Below are 17,896 nucleotides of genomic sequence, written 5' to 3' on the forward strand. Positions count from 1 at the left end.
TACGGCTGCACCTTAGAATTAGTTGAATACCAAAGTCTTGGTCTCATGGAGACCAATTAAATCAGTATAAGAGGTAGGAGTTCAGCACTGGCATTTCTTTAAACCCTCCACTTAATATTAACACACAGCCAGGGTTAAGAATGACTAACCTATGTCCTATTTTGAAAATTCAGTATTTGCCGCACCTTGTATATTTATAATGTATTAGTCATCATATAAATGAAGAAATACAAAGTATTTCTTGCTTGATATATTTCCTGAGGGTAAATAATTACGTCCTTCTCTTTTATGGTTTGCATATCTTCTCTGATTAAAATTGGTCTTGGATTTTCATAGAACATGGCAAGAAATGCAATCTATGTGTGTTTCTGGAGTGAAGGAGTGGAAGCCTTCTTTATTACATTGACTTTGTCACCATGTTATCATTATAGTCCAATAACAAGACAAGTATAGTGTGTAAGTTCTACCATCTGATAAAAAATTGCTGCATGAGACCAACATATTTATGAACCCACTTCAGGTTACTGCCTTTAAAATCTTCCACGTTAGTGTGTAGTGTGCAAGAAAAGCTGTCCCAGTTTTCCCAAGGTCATGCAGATTATGAGGCTGTCAATATTTTTGTATGTAGCGATATTTCACAAATTTGCATTGTTGTACAGTATTTCATTATATGTACGTGCCATATTTTATTTACCCATTTTACTGCTGATTTGAATGTTATTTATTTCTGTATGTGACAATGCAACTGTGAGCTTCCTTGTACATATATTAAGTAGAACAAAGTCATCGTAGCTTTTATTCTGTAGCAAGGTATACACGAATGAGAAAGTGAAAATACTATTTTTAACGTGTTGTAAATAATTCTACTGAATGCTTTATAAAGAGATAAATGAGAAATATTCCAGTTTAATAATCATTTGTCTACATTTCTTTCTAACCACAATTTAGCATGCACATTTTTCTTTCTGTCCTACCCAGCAGCCATGGACAGTTGACGTGACTTTAGGATTTGTTCTTGTGTTAACTTTGGCTTTGTTTCTTTTTTTTTTAATACTTTTTTTTCTTTTCTTTTTTTTTTACTTTTTAAAAAACTTTTATTTTGAGTTCAGCGGTAGGTACAAATGCAGGTTTCTTACATAGGTAAACTTGTGTTATGGGGGTTTGTTGTACAGATTATTTCATCACGCAGGTATTAAGCCTAGTGCCCATCAGTTATTTTTCCTGATCCTCTCCTTCCTCCTAGCCTTCACACTCAGAGGCCCCCGTGCGTGTTGCTCCTCTCTATTTGTTCATGTGTCCTCATTGTTTAGCTCCCACTTATAAGTAAGAATATGCGGTATTTGCTTTTCTGTTCCCGTGTTAATTTCATAAGGATCATGGCCTCCAGCTCCATTCAGGTCCCTGCGAAGGACATGATCTCATTGTTTTTTTATGGCTGCATACTCTTCCATGGTGTAGATGTACCACATTTTTTTTAATCCAGTCTATCACTGATGGACATTTAGGTTGATTCCATGTCTTTGCCATTGTGAATAGTGCTGCAATAAACATACTCGTGCATGCTTTGTTTCATTACAGTTTAAAAAATGTTTTAAACATATGTCATTCGAGTTTTCCCGTGCAGAGAATCATCAGCACTTGATGAAGAGAGCAATAGGGCAACCACACAATAGCGATTTATATAGGCAGCTCCTTTTAGTATTAACTCTAATTGTTACATGGGCACATATATAAAGAGAGTGAGCTACTTACTAAGTTGATTTCCACAAATACTGAATCTTCTTTTAAAAAATGAATACTCATGTTTCGAAAACTATTCATTGGGTGCCTTGCCAAAGGCCAGACACTTAAAAAGTTTTAGAAAACAACACCTTTGAAGACAGAAGCAGTTCTTGTCCTTAGGTGCTTAATGCTCTGCTTTTAACCTTCATAGCTAAACTTGATTAGTTTGTTTTCTTAAGAAGTATTAATGTATAAAAAGCATGGAAGATTAAAATATAACTCAATGCATTATCAAACACTGAAATAAAAACCCATGTAGTTACCAACTATGTCTGAGAATAAAATATTGCCAATGCCCCAGAAAACGTCTTCTTTGCTTCCTAATTTCTGTCCTATTTCTCTTACCTCAAATAACGGCTGTCCTGACTTTGAGCACTACCGGTAATTTTTCTTGTCATTAAATTTTATGTAACAGAAGTATTGCATATTTGTCCATGTATATAAATGTCCAGACATCTTTTGCTCAGATTTTCATTTTTCAAATTTATTTTGCTGCATGTAGCAATGTTTCACAAATATGAACTGTTGTACAATATTTCATTATGTGTACAAGCCTTATTTTATTTATCAATTTTACTGTTGATTTGAGTTCTATTTTTTCCCGTATGTGACAAATAATGCAACTGTGTATTTTCTTGTACATGTCTTTAAGCAGATGTGTTAATGCATTTTCTTTTGGAAATAATCAAGAGATTAAATTTCTGGGTTATAGAATCCACAAAATGTTCATTATTAGCAGATAATGCCAAAATATTTTCCCTTTAGCGGTATAGAGTCCTATTTACTCTACATCTTTTCCCTTTTATTTAAGAAGGGTTGAAGCAAAGAATAAAAACAGTAAACTATGATAGGGAGGTGTAATCCATAGAAAATAAATGATAATGATAATTTCAGAATGTAACCTGACATTGATTATTTATTTCTGTTCTACTCTCCACAACGAGTGTAGTCACTGCCTCTCCACATTTTTCCTCCTCACCTTCTGAACTATCACAGTTTTAATTTGGTATCTGTGAAACTCATGTGCTTTTGGGGAAGCTGTTTTCATATTTTATGCTAGTAGTAGATTTATATAATGAAGGTTAAATATTTATCATTTTCTCATTCTCTAGCCACTGATATCAGTGTAATGTGTCTGATCTCATTTAGGCTAGTGATATTAAAAAACAGGGGGCTTTTGGGAGGGCTTTTAGAAAAGTGACTCTTTCCCTCTTTTAGAGAGAGCTTTTGGAAAAGTCTATCTCTCTGTTTTTGTGGATACGTACAAAGAAGCATAGAGGTGAAAAGTTGTTGCCAGAATCTTGTGACCACATAGATCCTTCTTTGGGTTGAAGTTGACACCATGGAGGATAGAAGAGAGAGATAGAAAAAAAATCTAAGGTTTTGAATACATAGTTAAGGAACTGAGTCGAAACTCCCAGAAGCTCATCTTACCTTAGGATTTAAAATTATACCTGTTAGTGTCTCCCAATTTAGTTTGAATGCTGTGATACTTACAATCAAATTCATCTTAGCTAATAAAATCCCACAGACATTTATTTGATATGCATCATTTGTGGCTGTTAATAAAGTAAACAATTTGCATTTTGTATATTGCAAACTAAGTGTCTGATAATTGATTCAGCCAAACACACCAACAGCTGTTAGCCTAATATCAAAAAAATTAAACAGGATGTGAGGTGAGAAAGACATTTTAAGTAGGACAATTTGTTAGCTGAATGGTTTACTTTCCTGCCCTAATTCTACCCTCTTTGCATGTACACACTCACGTGTACCCACTTATGCATAGAACACCCTCTGAATAGGTTTTGTACAGGGAATTTGCATGTCCTCACTGAGAGGAATAAAATCCCACAGGCCATTGAAAGACCTATATGAAGAAGCAACTAGCACCCCAATAGCCCTGTCCATTGAACACCACTATGTCTCTAAAGAGTAGCCAGTCCTCCCGGATAGTACCGCGTGGAGTCCCCCTTACCACGATCATGTACTGAGTTCCCTTTGCCTTCTGAGGATGTACACTCACCTACTCTGCCTGTTCCTACACTGTTTACCAAACTCCACCTTTTGCAGTGGCTGAAGGACATCCTTTAAACTGAACTAGCTTATATGTGTGTCTTGTCTCTGTTATATGCATTGCTTTCCAAGCAGAGGAAAGAGTTTAAATGAGGCAAGTGATCACATCCATTATGTTAAATTGCAAGCTTTGCTTTTATTCCTCAGTGTGGTGAGATCAAATCATTGGTATCTGCAGTGGCAAGTTTATGAAATCTGAAAGTTATTAACTTTGTGCTAAAGGCATCATGTCTTTTATTGGACTCAGGCATCAACCAATGTATTGTCCTAAGGGAAAATGAACTGGAACAATCATTTATTTTGGATGATCTTATTGTTTAATGAATGTATAGCTGTAGATTATTTGGTCTTAATTTCTTTCTCAAAGTCATGAAGAATAATGGTTCAGTGTTTAGTTTTGGCCAACTAAAGTGACAATTGTGATTGTAACAGTGCTTCTTTATCTGTAAAACAGGAATAATTACAAGAATATCAGTGTTTTGAGGATTAAGTGAGATAATGTATGTGAAATCTTTATTAAGGTTATACCTAGAACATAGCGAATATTTTTAATACTATTACTTCTCTGAGGAAAACTGGTGAGCAAAAAAATCATTTCCAAAAATCTTCATTGAGCATACACTCATGAAATTTATAGTTTAGTAATGAAGGCAGATAATAAACAAGTCAGTAAATGCACATTGTGATAAATTCTATGAAACAATCTCCTGGTAGAACAGATGATGGGTGGGTGGGCAAGAAATGTAGATAAGATAGTCAGAAATGGTCTCTATGATTAGATGCTTTTATTGAAACATGCTAAGTAGTAGATTGAGGAGTGGAGCAAAGGAAAGGTTGAAGGCAGAAAGGACAGTTACATGCAAAGATTCTGGAGTTTGGCCTGATTTTCAGAACTCAGTTAACTCTCAGTTAACATGATGATGTAGGGAACAAGAGATTCCTGTATTAATGATACTTTTGGGGCATGGGTTTCCCAGTGGAATCTACAGTCTCATGGGAATCTGGAGTAGCAATGAGTCCCTGTGCATGTGGTAAAGGAAGGAATAGAGATTTATGAGATATAAGTAGTGGATATTCACAATTTAGAGGTGACAATGGAGCAGAAAATCCAATGCATGGGGATTTTTATTAGAAACGGTCAAAGGTATCATTTTCCTGTGTGTATGTCTTGAGAGATTTATTTTGACCTATAAAATAATTTGCATATGAACTCATTGCACTTATAAAAAAGTAAACCAAAAATTGTACCAAACAAATATTAGTGAAACCAACGTTATGAAAGAAGGAAACACTAAAAATATAAAAATAGTTTAAGAATACAAATAATCAATTTTTAAAATTCAACTACTTACCTGCGTTAGAGAAGGATAAATATATATTCAGTCTTTATTATGTCAAACACCAATAGATTTAAAGACATCTGAACAAGCAGACAAATGCCTTTATTTCTCATCCAAATATTTGCTGTTCTACTATCCTGGGCAATGACTAGATTTTCCTCCTCTACCCATAAACTGAGAGCTTTATTAAATATATAGAAATCTGAAATACCTAGGTGGAAATTTAAAATTCCAGAAACTGCATGACTAATCTTCACAATGGCAAACATCCAGAATATGTACCAAAATTAAAATGTCTAGAATCTTGTTAAATTGTCAGCAACCTCTCGTTGAACAATCTGCATGCAGTATTTGTTGTGTTTTATAAGCCACTTTTGTTCTTCTAAATAGGATTGATTTTTACTTCTAATTACAAGTATGAATTCATGTTTGTAATCATGCCTAAATTCAAATTATGCATAAAACTGTAATGATGAGAATAAAAATGAATAATCTAATATACAACATGGAGATTCAGATTTAGATCTAAAGCAGGAACCTGAGAATTTTTATTTTAAAAAATCCCACCCCAACACATACACATACATGTACACATACAAGTACATATACACGTACACATACTCATACACATACACATACACACAGAGCCAGGAATATGTGCCCCTGACACAACCACTCTATAACTGAGATCCTCAAATATTAATATGCATATGAATCATTTGTGAAACTTGTTCAAATAGCAATTCTGATTCCAGGGTCTGAGTGGGTCCCAAAGCTCTGCATTTCTGGCAAGCTCCCAGGCGATGTTGCTGCTGTGGCCCCAGGCTCTCAATAAGGTGATTTTCTAACCATTTTTCTGAATGTTTTCAAAGATGAAAACTTCACATTCTTTTCTGACACTATCACTCAGAAACTATCACTCAGATGACAAAAATGTTTTTATTATGGTTAGCTAATTGAAGGATAAGTTTAATTTCAGTTATTTTAGTCTGTAAGAATATATTTTTAATTATGTGGTACCAGGAGGAGTAATAACTTCTAAAGGCCGTTCCATGTAGGTAAGTACCTTTAACCAGAAGTTCAAATATGTTTGCTCTCTACCCACTCAACTGTTGAGTGAATTCCTCAAATCATTATCAATCTGTTTCTGCCCAGACATTCTTATGGAGCCTACAATTCCACAGAATGTCTCATCTGATGGTAAGACTTCATTACTCCTAGATAGCCTACCTGTGAATGCAGAGGTTTTTATGTCCAAAGCACTCTAGAGAAAGAAAAAGCATAACTTTAATAAAAGGAGTTCCTTTCTTAAAGACAAATCTGGAAACAATCCCAGATTATGCATCAGCTCCTTTAATTTAGACCTCAGCTGGAAAAACTGTGGAAAAGAATAACTTTATTTATTTATAATGTAGACACCATTATTTTTCTTCCTGACAAACTTTTTTTTTAGTTCTCCTCAACCCATATTGTATTAAAAGTCTTGAAGCAGCATATGTAGATGTAGGGTTTTGGTACATGTTTGGAGCTGGTGTTATAAATCTATCAGTGGTCACTTTATAAAATGATTAATATAATGTTTATAATAATATTTGTTCCATTATTAATGAATTATGCTACTGATTCATTAATAATATAGTAATTGTCATGGACTTATTTTCAGTACTGTGTGTCAGGCACTGTGCTAAGCACTTAAGCATTGTCTTAACCTTACACAAGAATGTAATATGAAAACGAATATTAAACCTATTTTAAAGATGAAAACTTTGAGGCTTAGCAAGGTTAAATAACTTCCCCAAAGTCATTAACAGTAAGTGTCAGGCAAGACAAGAATCCAGAAAGCAGAACTAGCATTTCCTGATTCCCAAATATATACTCTTAAGTACTCTATTTTACCTCTCGATGGCTAAGTAGACATCCTGAAGTGTGAACAAAACTAGGTGATGACTCTGAGGGAATTGTTGGAGCAATTCTGGAAATAGTCTTACTTCTAAAAAAGTATCCCTTATCTTTTCACTTTACGTATTTTCCCTCCTGGTCTGCCAGATAGTAGTAATGACGGTAACACAACACCATTATACTTGACTCATTTATTTGTTGGCATGGGAGGTGTCATAAACAAACACATCAAACAATTTAGTACATATCCCCTTTTCTTGAAGAAAAATTAATAGGGTGCATGTGTCTTATAGACCTGAGAGAGAGAGACAGAGAGAGAGAGGAGAGAGAGAGAGAGAGAATGAGATAGATTTTTTGAAAAGGCAGTTTTGCATGAACAATTTAAACTGTAATAAATTCTATTATGGTATCTGACGAACCAACCATATTCTTTTCTCAAGAGTTATTGGAGGGATTTGAAAATTACTTTTTTTTTTCTTTCCCTAAACCAGGAAGATTTGGGTCAGAGGATTAAAGTTTTATTAGGCAGAGTTCAGCAGTGCTCTGGAGAAATGATGAATTGAGGCCCAAGAGGGATTTTTTTTTTTTTTTTTTTCTAGCAGCACACTGGCCTCTGCTTGCATGGAGGCTTTTCTCTCTGAGAGCTGACGGAAGCATTGCCCAGCCCATTATACCCACTATGGGCACTGTGTGAAATTAATGCTCCTTTAAACTTCCTATGCTCACTAAAGTGCAAGATGTAAGACACAGTATGTTAGGCCTTTTGCAGATATATTTTCATGATGTTTCCTAGTCATAAAACTTTAAAGGAATGAAAAAAAGAGGTTACTGTAATCACTAAGTTGACCCATGACAGTAATTGCTCTTAAGACTTCATCCTCTATCCTTACTTTCAAATCAGATTAATCACATAATCATCTTCTGCAATATTTAGTCATCAAGATCTATATATACGAAGTATATAAAACATATGTGCATTCATGTGTACACACATACATACACACATAGCTATGTATATTTAACTACCTTGTGCATGTATATATACTTGATGACTGAGTATGATTGAAGAAAGGTGATAAATCTGGCTTAAGAATATATGAATATATACATTTATTTATTCAAGGTAAATGTGGCAATTACGTCATAGCTGACAAAATTCATTCTATACTATATGCTTAGTAAAATAAGGTAAAGATGGGGGCAGGGGTAGGAAATGTTGTATTTTAAGTTTGTATTTTTTAAAAAATTTTACTCTAAACTACAAAAGTAACCAATATTCATTCGGTGCTGATAAAAATGAAAATGGCAGATTTTGCAAGGGTGTGCATTGCCTCTGGATCTGGAAAATATCATCCTCTTGGCGGGGTTGCCCTGGGGCTGGGGTGAGGGGGATTGGCAAGCTATAGGAATTCCAATCCCCTTCCAGAGTCATTCTCAGGTGGCTTCCAGCCCAGTTGCTGAAGGGGTTTCTGATAGGTTTGGGTATAGCGAATACAATCAAAGAACATTGTGTGGCTTTTTGATCAGTTATAACAGGTCATTTCATTTCTATGACTGTAGTATATTAACCATTGGTATGAGTTTCCAGCTTAGAAATATTTGCCATGATAAAGGGTGGTTTAAAGTCTGTAACCACATTTTTCTTCATAGTACCGGGTTCTTAACAACCAAAGATAAAAGAACTGCCCTTGCCTTCAGTGCTAGTGAGGGGAAAAAATACACATAAACACACCGTGGAGGAAGCAAAGGCAGAGAGACTGAGCTCTCTCCTTAGTGTTCAAGTTGGTGGGGAGAGGCAGGTCTGGCAGTTCGCGGGAGGGAATCTAATTATCAGTCTCTTACTTTCATTAATAAGTTGAGGCAAGTGAACTCTTCAAAGGAGGAAAGAGGAGACATTATACCTGAATTCTTAGACTACGTATGGTCATTTAACCATCACTTTCACACAAATAGTTTCCTTATAATTCCTTCAGGAGACTGGGAAGTAGGCAGAAAGAATATCAAATATGGGAAAAGTAAAAGTAACTGGCAAAACATGGTTTATTTGTACATGGGAGGGCAAAGAATTCTGAAAACCTGAAGTGTGCACTTGAATACATTTAGTCTCCATCTATGCAGTTTAATTAGAATAACCCTCAAGTGAGACTTTTCAGTTTAAACATTGCTTTAATCCTGCTTTATTTCTTCTTTTCCACTGGTGGTCTGTGGATAAAAGTCAACTTGAGTATAATCTATATGTTTTTGACCAATATGTTTTTTTCTTAGCTTCACTAGCCAAAAATCTGATGATGACTATGAAGATTATGCTTCTAACAAAACATGGGTCTTGACTCCAAAAGTTCCTGAGGGTGATGTCACTGTCATCTTAAACAACCTGCTGGAAGGATATGACAATAAACTTCGGCCTGATATAGGAGGTTTGTTAAAGTCTTTTGTGTTGTGCTATAGATAGGAGCACATAAACATGTCTACTTTGTTAGAAAAAAACCATCAGTGTAGTTCAAGAGCAAGGAAGATTTAAATTATACTTTTTTATATGTTGTAAAAGTAGTGATTAAATAGCATTCCGGCCTAGGAGTGGGAGGAGTGTCAATAAATTCAAAATGAAGAAATATTATTTTCAAGTGAAGCTTGAGAGCTAGAGTTAGAAATTCAAATATTCCTAGATATTTCAGACAGAAATTGTAGAAAAAAAAGCAATGACCCCTTTATGAAGCAACATAAACAAATCAAACAAGTCAATAATAGTAAAGAGTGGATAGGTTGTTTATCTGTTTTTGTGTAACAAACAACCAGAAAATCTCAATGACATATGACAATAAACATTTATGTAATACCCCCCTGAGAGATATACTAATCTAGGCTAAAGCAGGCTGGAACTGCTTATTTAGGGGAACTGTACTGTGCATGTTCCTCGTTCTACTCCTGGGACCAGTGCCTAGCTAGGATAACCCTTCTCATAGTAGTAGAAAACAGCCAGAGAGTAAGTAGAATCTCATGAGGCTGAATGTTTAGGCCTAGCACTGGTACATTCACTTTTATATATATACTATTAGCTAAAGCCAATCAGATGATCCAGCCCAAAGTTGAGAGGTGGAGGAATAGCCTCACCCAGGAGAAGGCAAGAATGTGAATGCCAGTGATAGACACTTCAGTCCACCACAGTGAGTTAGGACATGACACTTTCAAGGAAAAAAATAAAGAAGAGACTAATGCTCTTGTTGTTCATTAAACGTTAAATAAAAATGGGGACCATGCATTTAGTCATGGATATTATACTACAGATTTTTAATATCAGTCTTCTCTGACAAATAGGTATGTAATGGGTTTCCATATGGTTTTCTCATATTATCTGTGGTATCACAGTGTACAATAAATCATCAAGGAAGATTAATTTTGTGTTGGTGAAAAGTGTGTGAGGATAATGTGGTAATTAAAGGAATCAACAGGGAACTGTGATCCAAAACCAATTTATATTACCAGTTTGCTCTTTATGTTCACTTCATGTTCTGAATGCTTATTTTTTTCTGAGTTATTAAGCAATTATTTTTCTATATGGGTCAAGTCAGGGACATGCTCAAGTCAATTTCAGAGCTTGAAAGAAACATGGTAAAATTCACAATATCTGAGAGAAAGATGGAGAAAAGCTAAGAGAAGCATTTTCTAATTTATTCATTTTTATGTTAGTTTTAAAAGGATAATTGGTTTCAAAACTCTACTATGCGTGCTTATTGCATGTGCATGCTTAAAAAAGATATTTCTTTGAAAACAAAATAGTTATTCAAATGTGGTGAATTAGTAACTGGTACCAAATTAGTTGAGAATAAATTACTTCTAATGTAGCTAAATAAATCTATTCTAGAAAACAAAGATTAAAACATTAAAATCTTGCACCTGTCTATGTGCACACATTTCTATGTTTCTCTTTGCAGTGAAACCAACATTAATTCACACAGACATGTATGTGAATAGCATTGGTCCAGTGAATGCTATCAATATGGTGAGTTTCCAAGTAAAATTCTTTGTCTATTTTATTAGCATGTTGAGAGAAAATGCGATGTCATGGAAATAGCAAGAAACATGCCAGTAAAAAGTTTAAGTTTAAAACTTTAGAAGTGAAAGAGAGTCATCTAGATCCTTTTTTTCTTGTAATATGAAGATAACTAAATGTTAACTATTTTTGTTATGAGAATTAAGTAGGATTATATATATAATTAATTTGTGTAAACACGCTATGCTGTTGAAATTCATCAATCGGTGTTTACTTGCCAAGTGCTACTGACTACAAAATAGGATATAGTACTCAAATACTTATTAGAATATCGATAGTTTTGTTCAAATCAGAAATGTTTCTCAGATAAAATAGTGTGTCCGATGTAATAATAAATGTAATTCTGTTCTTATGTAACACTTTCTACCCAAATGTGAAATACAAAACTAGACTGAAGTCCAAAATATCATATAATAGAGAACATAAAATAGAGTAGAGCAGAATGAAGTACAACATAACATAATGTAATATAATATTCTATATTATACAATATTATATATGATATAATATAGTGATACTATAACTTTAAAACCATTTTTACGAAACTAGCAATAAAGATGCTCTGCTAAGTCAGAAAAGAGATTAATATGCCACTTGAGGTGATATACCATCACCTGCATACTCCAAGCTAATAAGTTTGCTTGTTTAATCATTAAACAAATTCTAACTTCTTTATAGCCATAATTCTCAGAATATTTAGAGTTCTGAAATAAATTATAAATATCTAAGAATTAGAAGCTACATAGATAGTTTATTTAAATGCAGAACTTTCTTGTTTTAGGAATAACAGTCCCCAGAACTGTTCTAGGATCAAAGATTGTGAAATATTAGTTTTAAGACTCAAAGTTTTTTATTCATGGCTTTTCTTGCCAAAATGCAGAATATAAATTAATTAATTATTCTTTCTATGGGCACATCACTAATTGGTTGACAAAGGATTTCATAAAACAGGTTCTTTCCTCATTACTTGTAGACTGTAAAAAGGAAACTAAATAGTGAACAAGGCGTAGAATGGCTTTCTGGGGTAGAAATGTAGCTAATCACAATGACACCCAATGGGAGGTGGTGCAAGGAAAGAAAACAGAACAATGTGAATGAGACAAAAGACTCAGGCCTAATGGTCTGAATTTCACACCATACCTGCTTTTCTTTTACTGAAGTAAAGCACTCTCCAGTTTAGTGATATGTATACTTGATGGAAATAATTACAGTAATTTGTCACTATAGCATTTAAGAATGCATTTTGTAATAGAGATTAGCACAGTATTAGAAATTATTTTTAATTGTTAATTTCATCTTGTTTAGAGAAAAGAACATTACAAGTAAATAGTGAAAAAAAACCTCTTCTTGGGTGTTTGTTCTCTGCCAGGCATGATGCAAAGGACCTTTTGTTGATCCTTTTTCTATCCTAACACAGCCTACCCAGTTAGGTTCTTTATGATCCCCATTTTAATATGGGCCAACTGAGTTTCCAGATTTCCTGCTTAGGACTTTTTTGCATATTCTGTACTTTGTTTCACTCTACAGCCGTGGTTCTGAATCTGGACTTTTTTTTCCCTTTCAGGGGATGTTTGACTGTGTCTGAAGGCAATTTTAGTTGTCATTACTTGGCAACATTGAGTGTGGGTTTGTGGTTTGCTACTGTCATCTAAGGAGTAGAGGCTAGAATTGCTTCTAAACATCCTACAATGCACGAGACAGCCCTCACAGTAAGGAACTAGCCAGTTCAAAACAACACAACGCTCTGCTCTATAGACATGGAAAGTAAAGGATTGTATCAAGGCTATGCTCTTTTGCCAGAACTCACTTAGACAGGTCTACTTTTTCATAAAAGTATCGAACATATCTACAAAAGATGGCTGAAATGGTAATCTCCTCAGCAAAACTCTAGCTTTCTTTTGTATTATCCAAAGCCAAGATAGCTTTGCTTCAGATTGGCAAAGAGAACAGTAATGAAATATACAAATACTCAACAATATAATCTTACTGTGTACAAATTTTCTGTTTTATCATTTCGTTAAAACAGGAATACACTATTGATATATTTTTTGCACAAACATGGTATGACCGACGTTTGAAATTTAACAGCACCATTAAAGTCCTCCGATTGAACAGCAACATGGTGGGGAAAATCTGGATTCCAGACACTTTCTTCAGAAACTCCAAAAAGGCTGATGCACACTGGATCACCACCCCCAACAGGATGCTGAGAATTTGGAACGATGGTCGAGTGCTCTACACCCTAAGGTATTCTTTTACAAAAGGAAAGGAGTAATTGTTAGGAAGAAAACAAACAAACAAACACAAAAATCAGCCACAAGTCAAAAGAAAGAAAGAAAGAAAGAAAGAAAGAAAGAAAGAAAGAAAGAAAGAAAGAAAGAAAGAAAGAAAGAAAGAAAGAAAGAAAGAAAGAAAGAAAGAAAGAAAGAAAGAAAGAAACATGTCAAGACTATGTCTTGGTTGGCATGTTATCAAATAGTATATGACATCACAACATTAGTTTTTTTCTTTCTGCTGTCAATGAGCTTTATCAAAGCCTAATTATAGGCAAAGCTTATTTTTCCACAGCTGTTGTGAAAACTTTTTTTTTTTTCTCACAACTGATCTGAAATTTCCTTTGTCTTGCAATATCATCTGACCTTTGCACCTGTCTTGGCTTTTTGTGTGTTTGCGTGTTCTGGTACTTTAGAACACAAAAATTAAAACATAACTGGTCATCCTCAGGACTGCCACCTCTTATGCTTGGAAATATGTTCATTTCCAAAGAAATAGTTGCTAAAAGAGAATTTTTGATGTGTATGTCTCCATACATTCTTCTCTTTTTAGCTTCACAATAGCAAGCACCTAGAATCTATTATCTTTAGTCTCCTGGCACCCCACTTCCCATTATGTTAATAGGCTGTTTAACTTAATTTATTGTCTATCTTGGGAATAGACATACTTGGGAGAAAGTTGAAGGAGCTATCTTTCAGCCTCTGAAATTAAATTCTGAAATTAAATTTTGAAATTAGAGTAAAATGCTACTTTAATAAAATAATGATTTTATGCCATTATCTTAGCACTTCATACTTTGCATTTAAAACATTTTTTACATTGAAATTTCTCATTGGTGGGAGTACATTATTAGATAAAATAATAGGTGAGTATATAGTCTTAGGAATCAGACATCTGACTTTGGTTCTTAGCTCTCTGTCTTATTATCTGCCGGAACTAGGGCAACTCTCCAGCATTTCTATATAAAGGGACTTAGGGGCAGCTATCTGGTAGGAGGACTTTTGGTGTTAGAAGCTTTGTTTGCATCGTAAGCATGATGTTTTTACATGGTCACATTTTTATTTAGGAAAATTAAGTGAGAACTGATGGAAATTATTGGGAAAGAAAGCACAACCACACTGTCCCACCCTGTACCGCCTCTCCCCCAACCTTGGCACCACAACTGAGCAGACTCTTTTACCTTCATTTCTTTAATTTCTATAAAACAGAGATACTTACTCTGACCTTATGGAGTTGCTACAAGGACAAAATAGGGTGATAAGTAAAGTGATTAATATAGAGCCTGACACATAGTAAATATAGAAAAATTAAAATTATTTATACATTTTAATCAAAATAAGAATAATGCAATTCTAAATCTTCATATCTGAGAACTTCTAGCTTCAAATGATTCATGTTAAATGTGCTTGCTCAACATACAAAATATAATACTTGAAAGTGGCTCCAAAATCTTTATCAATTATATCAGTTATTAGAAAAAGCCACAATTCCAAAATGAATTCATTCCAGGCATTTTATATTCATCATGGCTTTCGTAAACTTAGAGATATAGTAGTAACTGAATTTTTATTTATTTATTTATTTAGAGACAAGGTCTCACTCTGTCACCCAGGCTAGAGCGCAGTGGCGTGATCTGGGTTCACCTCAACCTCTACCTCCCAGAGGTTCAAGTGATCTTCCCACCTCAGCCTCCCGAGTGGCTGTGACCACAGGCACGTGCCACTACACCCTGCTAAGAATTTTTTTGTATTTTTTTGTAGAGATGGTCTCACTATGTTGCCCATGTAGTCTTGAACTCCTGGGTTCAAGCAGTCCGCAACTCAGTCTCCCAAAGTCTGGGGATTATAGGTGTCAGCCATGTCATCTGGCCAATGTCTGAATTTAGAATCTAGTGGGTACAAAATTTCAAAAGCTCAGTCCAGCTTTTGAAATATGAAGTCAATCATACTATCTCAAGTGTCTTTATTGTTCTTATAACATTGTAGTCATTTCTGGACTTAATTTGTGGAATCACTGCATTAGTTAATTATGAAAGCCACCTCAAAAGTGTCACTAACGGAGATTCAATCAAAGCTTGAATGGTTACCAGTCTATATAGAGAGACGATTTTGTTCTGGCTATCTAAAATGAGCTATGAGTGTGTTTGTGTTTTTGTGCATGCCCAAAGACATTTAGATCTGTATCTATGTTTATATCTGCAATTATATTATTTTCAATTTTAATAATTCCAGTTTAATTTGGAGTAGTAATACTAATAAAATGTCAAATTTAATTGTAGCTTCCTTTATGACTAAAACTATTCTTCCCTTTGAAGAGCATATAAATATATAGTAACAATGATTAAAGCCTCCAGTTTTGAAGGTAGATAATCCTGGGCCCAAATTTCAACTGTGCCTCTAGTTATGTGACTTTGGACAAGTTCAGGTACAATAAATGCATGATAATACTTGTTAAATGAGGAAACAATTCACTCTACCCAGTGCTTCATAGTTAATTAAGGGCTCAATAATTATTAAATATATTTTAACATCAGTAATTGCTCCGTTATATCATAGAATTGTAGATTTTTAATTGCTTTCAATTAAAAGTTATACTAATTGGAAAATCTCTTAAAAACAAATTTCCCTAAAATAATACTTTTATTACATCAACAATAATATCTGCACAATGTAAGAAATATAGCTAAAAATATGAAATTTTAAAAATCATCAACCCATTACCATTACAATTTGAGACTATATTCATACTTACCCAAAGGTGGTAAAGACATCTGACTTTCAAATCTTCTCCCTCCTGGAGTTCCAGCCCAGGACTTGAGACTGAGAAAATCTGTATGCTTTAACAAGCACTAACTAATAAGACTTAAACTAATTAAGATTTACTGGCAAACATTTTTCAAATATGTCTGTGTATGTGCATTTAACATTTATTGTATTCTATCAGATATTCTTCTACTCTATAATACCTATTTAATGACATCCTCTAGAATATCCTATTTCGTGACAGTGTAGTGTAGAATGAATGCCACACCATTGTGCAACACAGGTATTTTTAAACTCACCTTTAGCAATTAAAGCTAACAGCTAACAAGTTCTTACAAACAGAAGGTCCTGCTTTAATTAGCAGATAAGATCTTAGAATTATCAACATTCATTTATATGCAAACAGTAAATGAGCTTAAGTTCTTAAAACAGTTGGTTCTGTTAAATATATTCACTGAGCAGTTTCACATGAGCAATTAATTTGCAAAGAGAAAAACCAAAACCAAAAACTTAAGTGATCATAAATTTTCAATAAATATAGTTGAGGTAAGTGAGGTGCCATTATTTGATCTGTGAAAATGACCAGACTACATTAAGTCTTATGTAATTTTTTCCTGGACTTGGTGGATTTCTTCATTGGGGATTACTCTGTGTTTTCAATCAGAATGTGAGATATTCTCTACAAAAAAAAAAAAAAAAAAAAAATCATTTAAAATTGTGCAAATTTACAATTTAAAATTATGTCTAAAATCCATCTTATGTTTAATATCTTTCTACTTAGGTTGACAATTGATGCCGAGTGCCAATTACAATTGCACAACTTCCCAATGGATGAACACTCCTGCCCCTTGGAGTTCTCCAGTTGTAAGTCATATTCCTTCTCCATTTGTATCCTCCCTCACTTACAGTCTTTCTGATTGCCATGTTAATTAATTGAAAGAAACATAACAAATTTCAAAGTTGTATTAAGTTATGTTACTGACTTCAATGATTTTGACCATCTCTGTCATCCTAATCCCAGCTTGCTCCGATTAGAGTGATTCCTGCAAAAGAAGGACTGATTTTATTGAGAATTACGAATAGGTTTCATTGAGTTGCATACTTTTAATATATTGGTTGCCTAGAGCCTTTTTTTTTTTTTTTTGTAATGGATTGTAAGGCCAACACTGGACTCAATAGAAAGGGTGCAATCTTTAATTATATATCCTCTTCCTTTTTCTCCTATGGGCCTAGGAAGGGACTATAGCAGCACGTTGCTAGTTAAGGTCTGCCCCACAGCAAAATTATTTCATTGATAAAATATATGTGAACTACTATTTGACACACAATAAGATCAAATATAAAACCATTATTTTTATATTTATTATTTTTATCAGATAGATAATAGAATGTAGCAAGAGGATCCATGATGATCTAACGCAGAATATGCTTCAGTAACCTTTACAGATATTTTCTGCCTGAACCAAAGTCAAGCAAACTTAAATTTCCCAAAACGCTTTCCTTACTATTTGTTCAGCATCCATGAAAGGTCAATCACTTCTTTTAAAATTTTTGTCTGCCAGTTGTGCATATTGGACAGAATAAAAATCTGATTATAGATTTTAAAATTATGTTTGTAGAAAGGTAATTTCTCAACCAGGGAGTCCACTAAGTCATAGTAATCACAGTTTGAAAAAAGTTGATGATCAGAGAAGTAATCACGTGTTTATCTT

At 34.1% G+C, this 17,896-nt stretch overlaps 1 protein-coding gene across 8 annotated transcripts in view; it reads left to right on the top strand.

The window, feature by feature from the left end:
* Positions 1–17,896, top strand: part of GABRG2 (gamma-aminobutyric acid type A receptor subunit gamma2) — a 96,201-nt gene that overhangs the window by 23,314 nt on the left and 54,991 nt on the right. For all 8 annotated transcript variants that reach the window (XM_073995198.1, XM_073995199.1, XM_073995200.1 and 5 more), the window contains exons 2-5: positions 9,363–9,514; positions 11,030–11,097; positions 13,175–13,395; positions 16,966–17,048. In XM_073995198.1, the coding sequence (XP_073851299.1) occupies positions 11,056–11,097; positions 13,175–13,395; positions 16,966–17,048 (346 nt within the window). In that variant the 5' untranslated portion in view covers positions 9,363–9,514; positions 11,030–11,055. The remainder of the gene's footprint in view (positions 1–9,362; positions 9,515–11,029; positions 11,098–13,174; positions 13,396–16,965; positions 17,049–17,896) is intronic.

Source organism: Macaca fascicularis, chromosome 6 (genome assembly GCF_037993035.2).
Source record: "Macaca fascicularis isolate 582-1 chromosome 6, T2T-MFA8v1.1".
Taxonomy (NCBI): domain Eukaryota; kingdom Metazoa; phylum Chordata; class Mammalia; order Primates; family Cercopithecidae; genus Macaca; species Macaca fascicularis.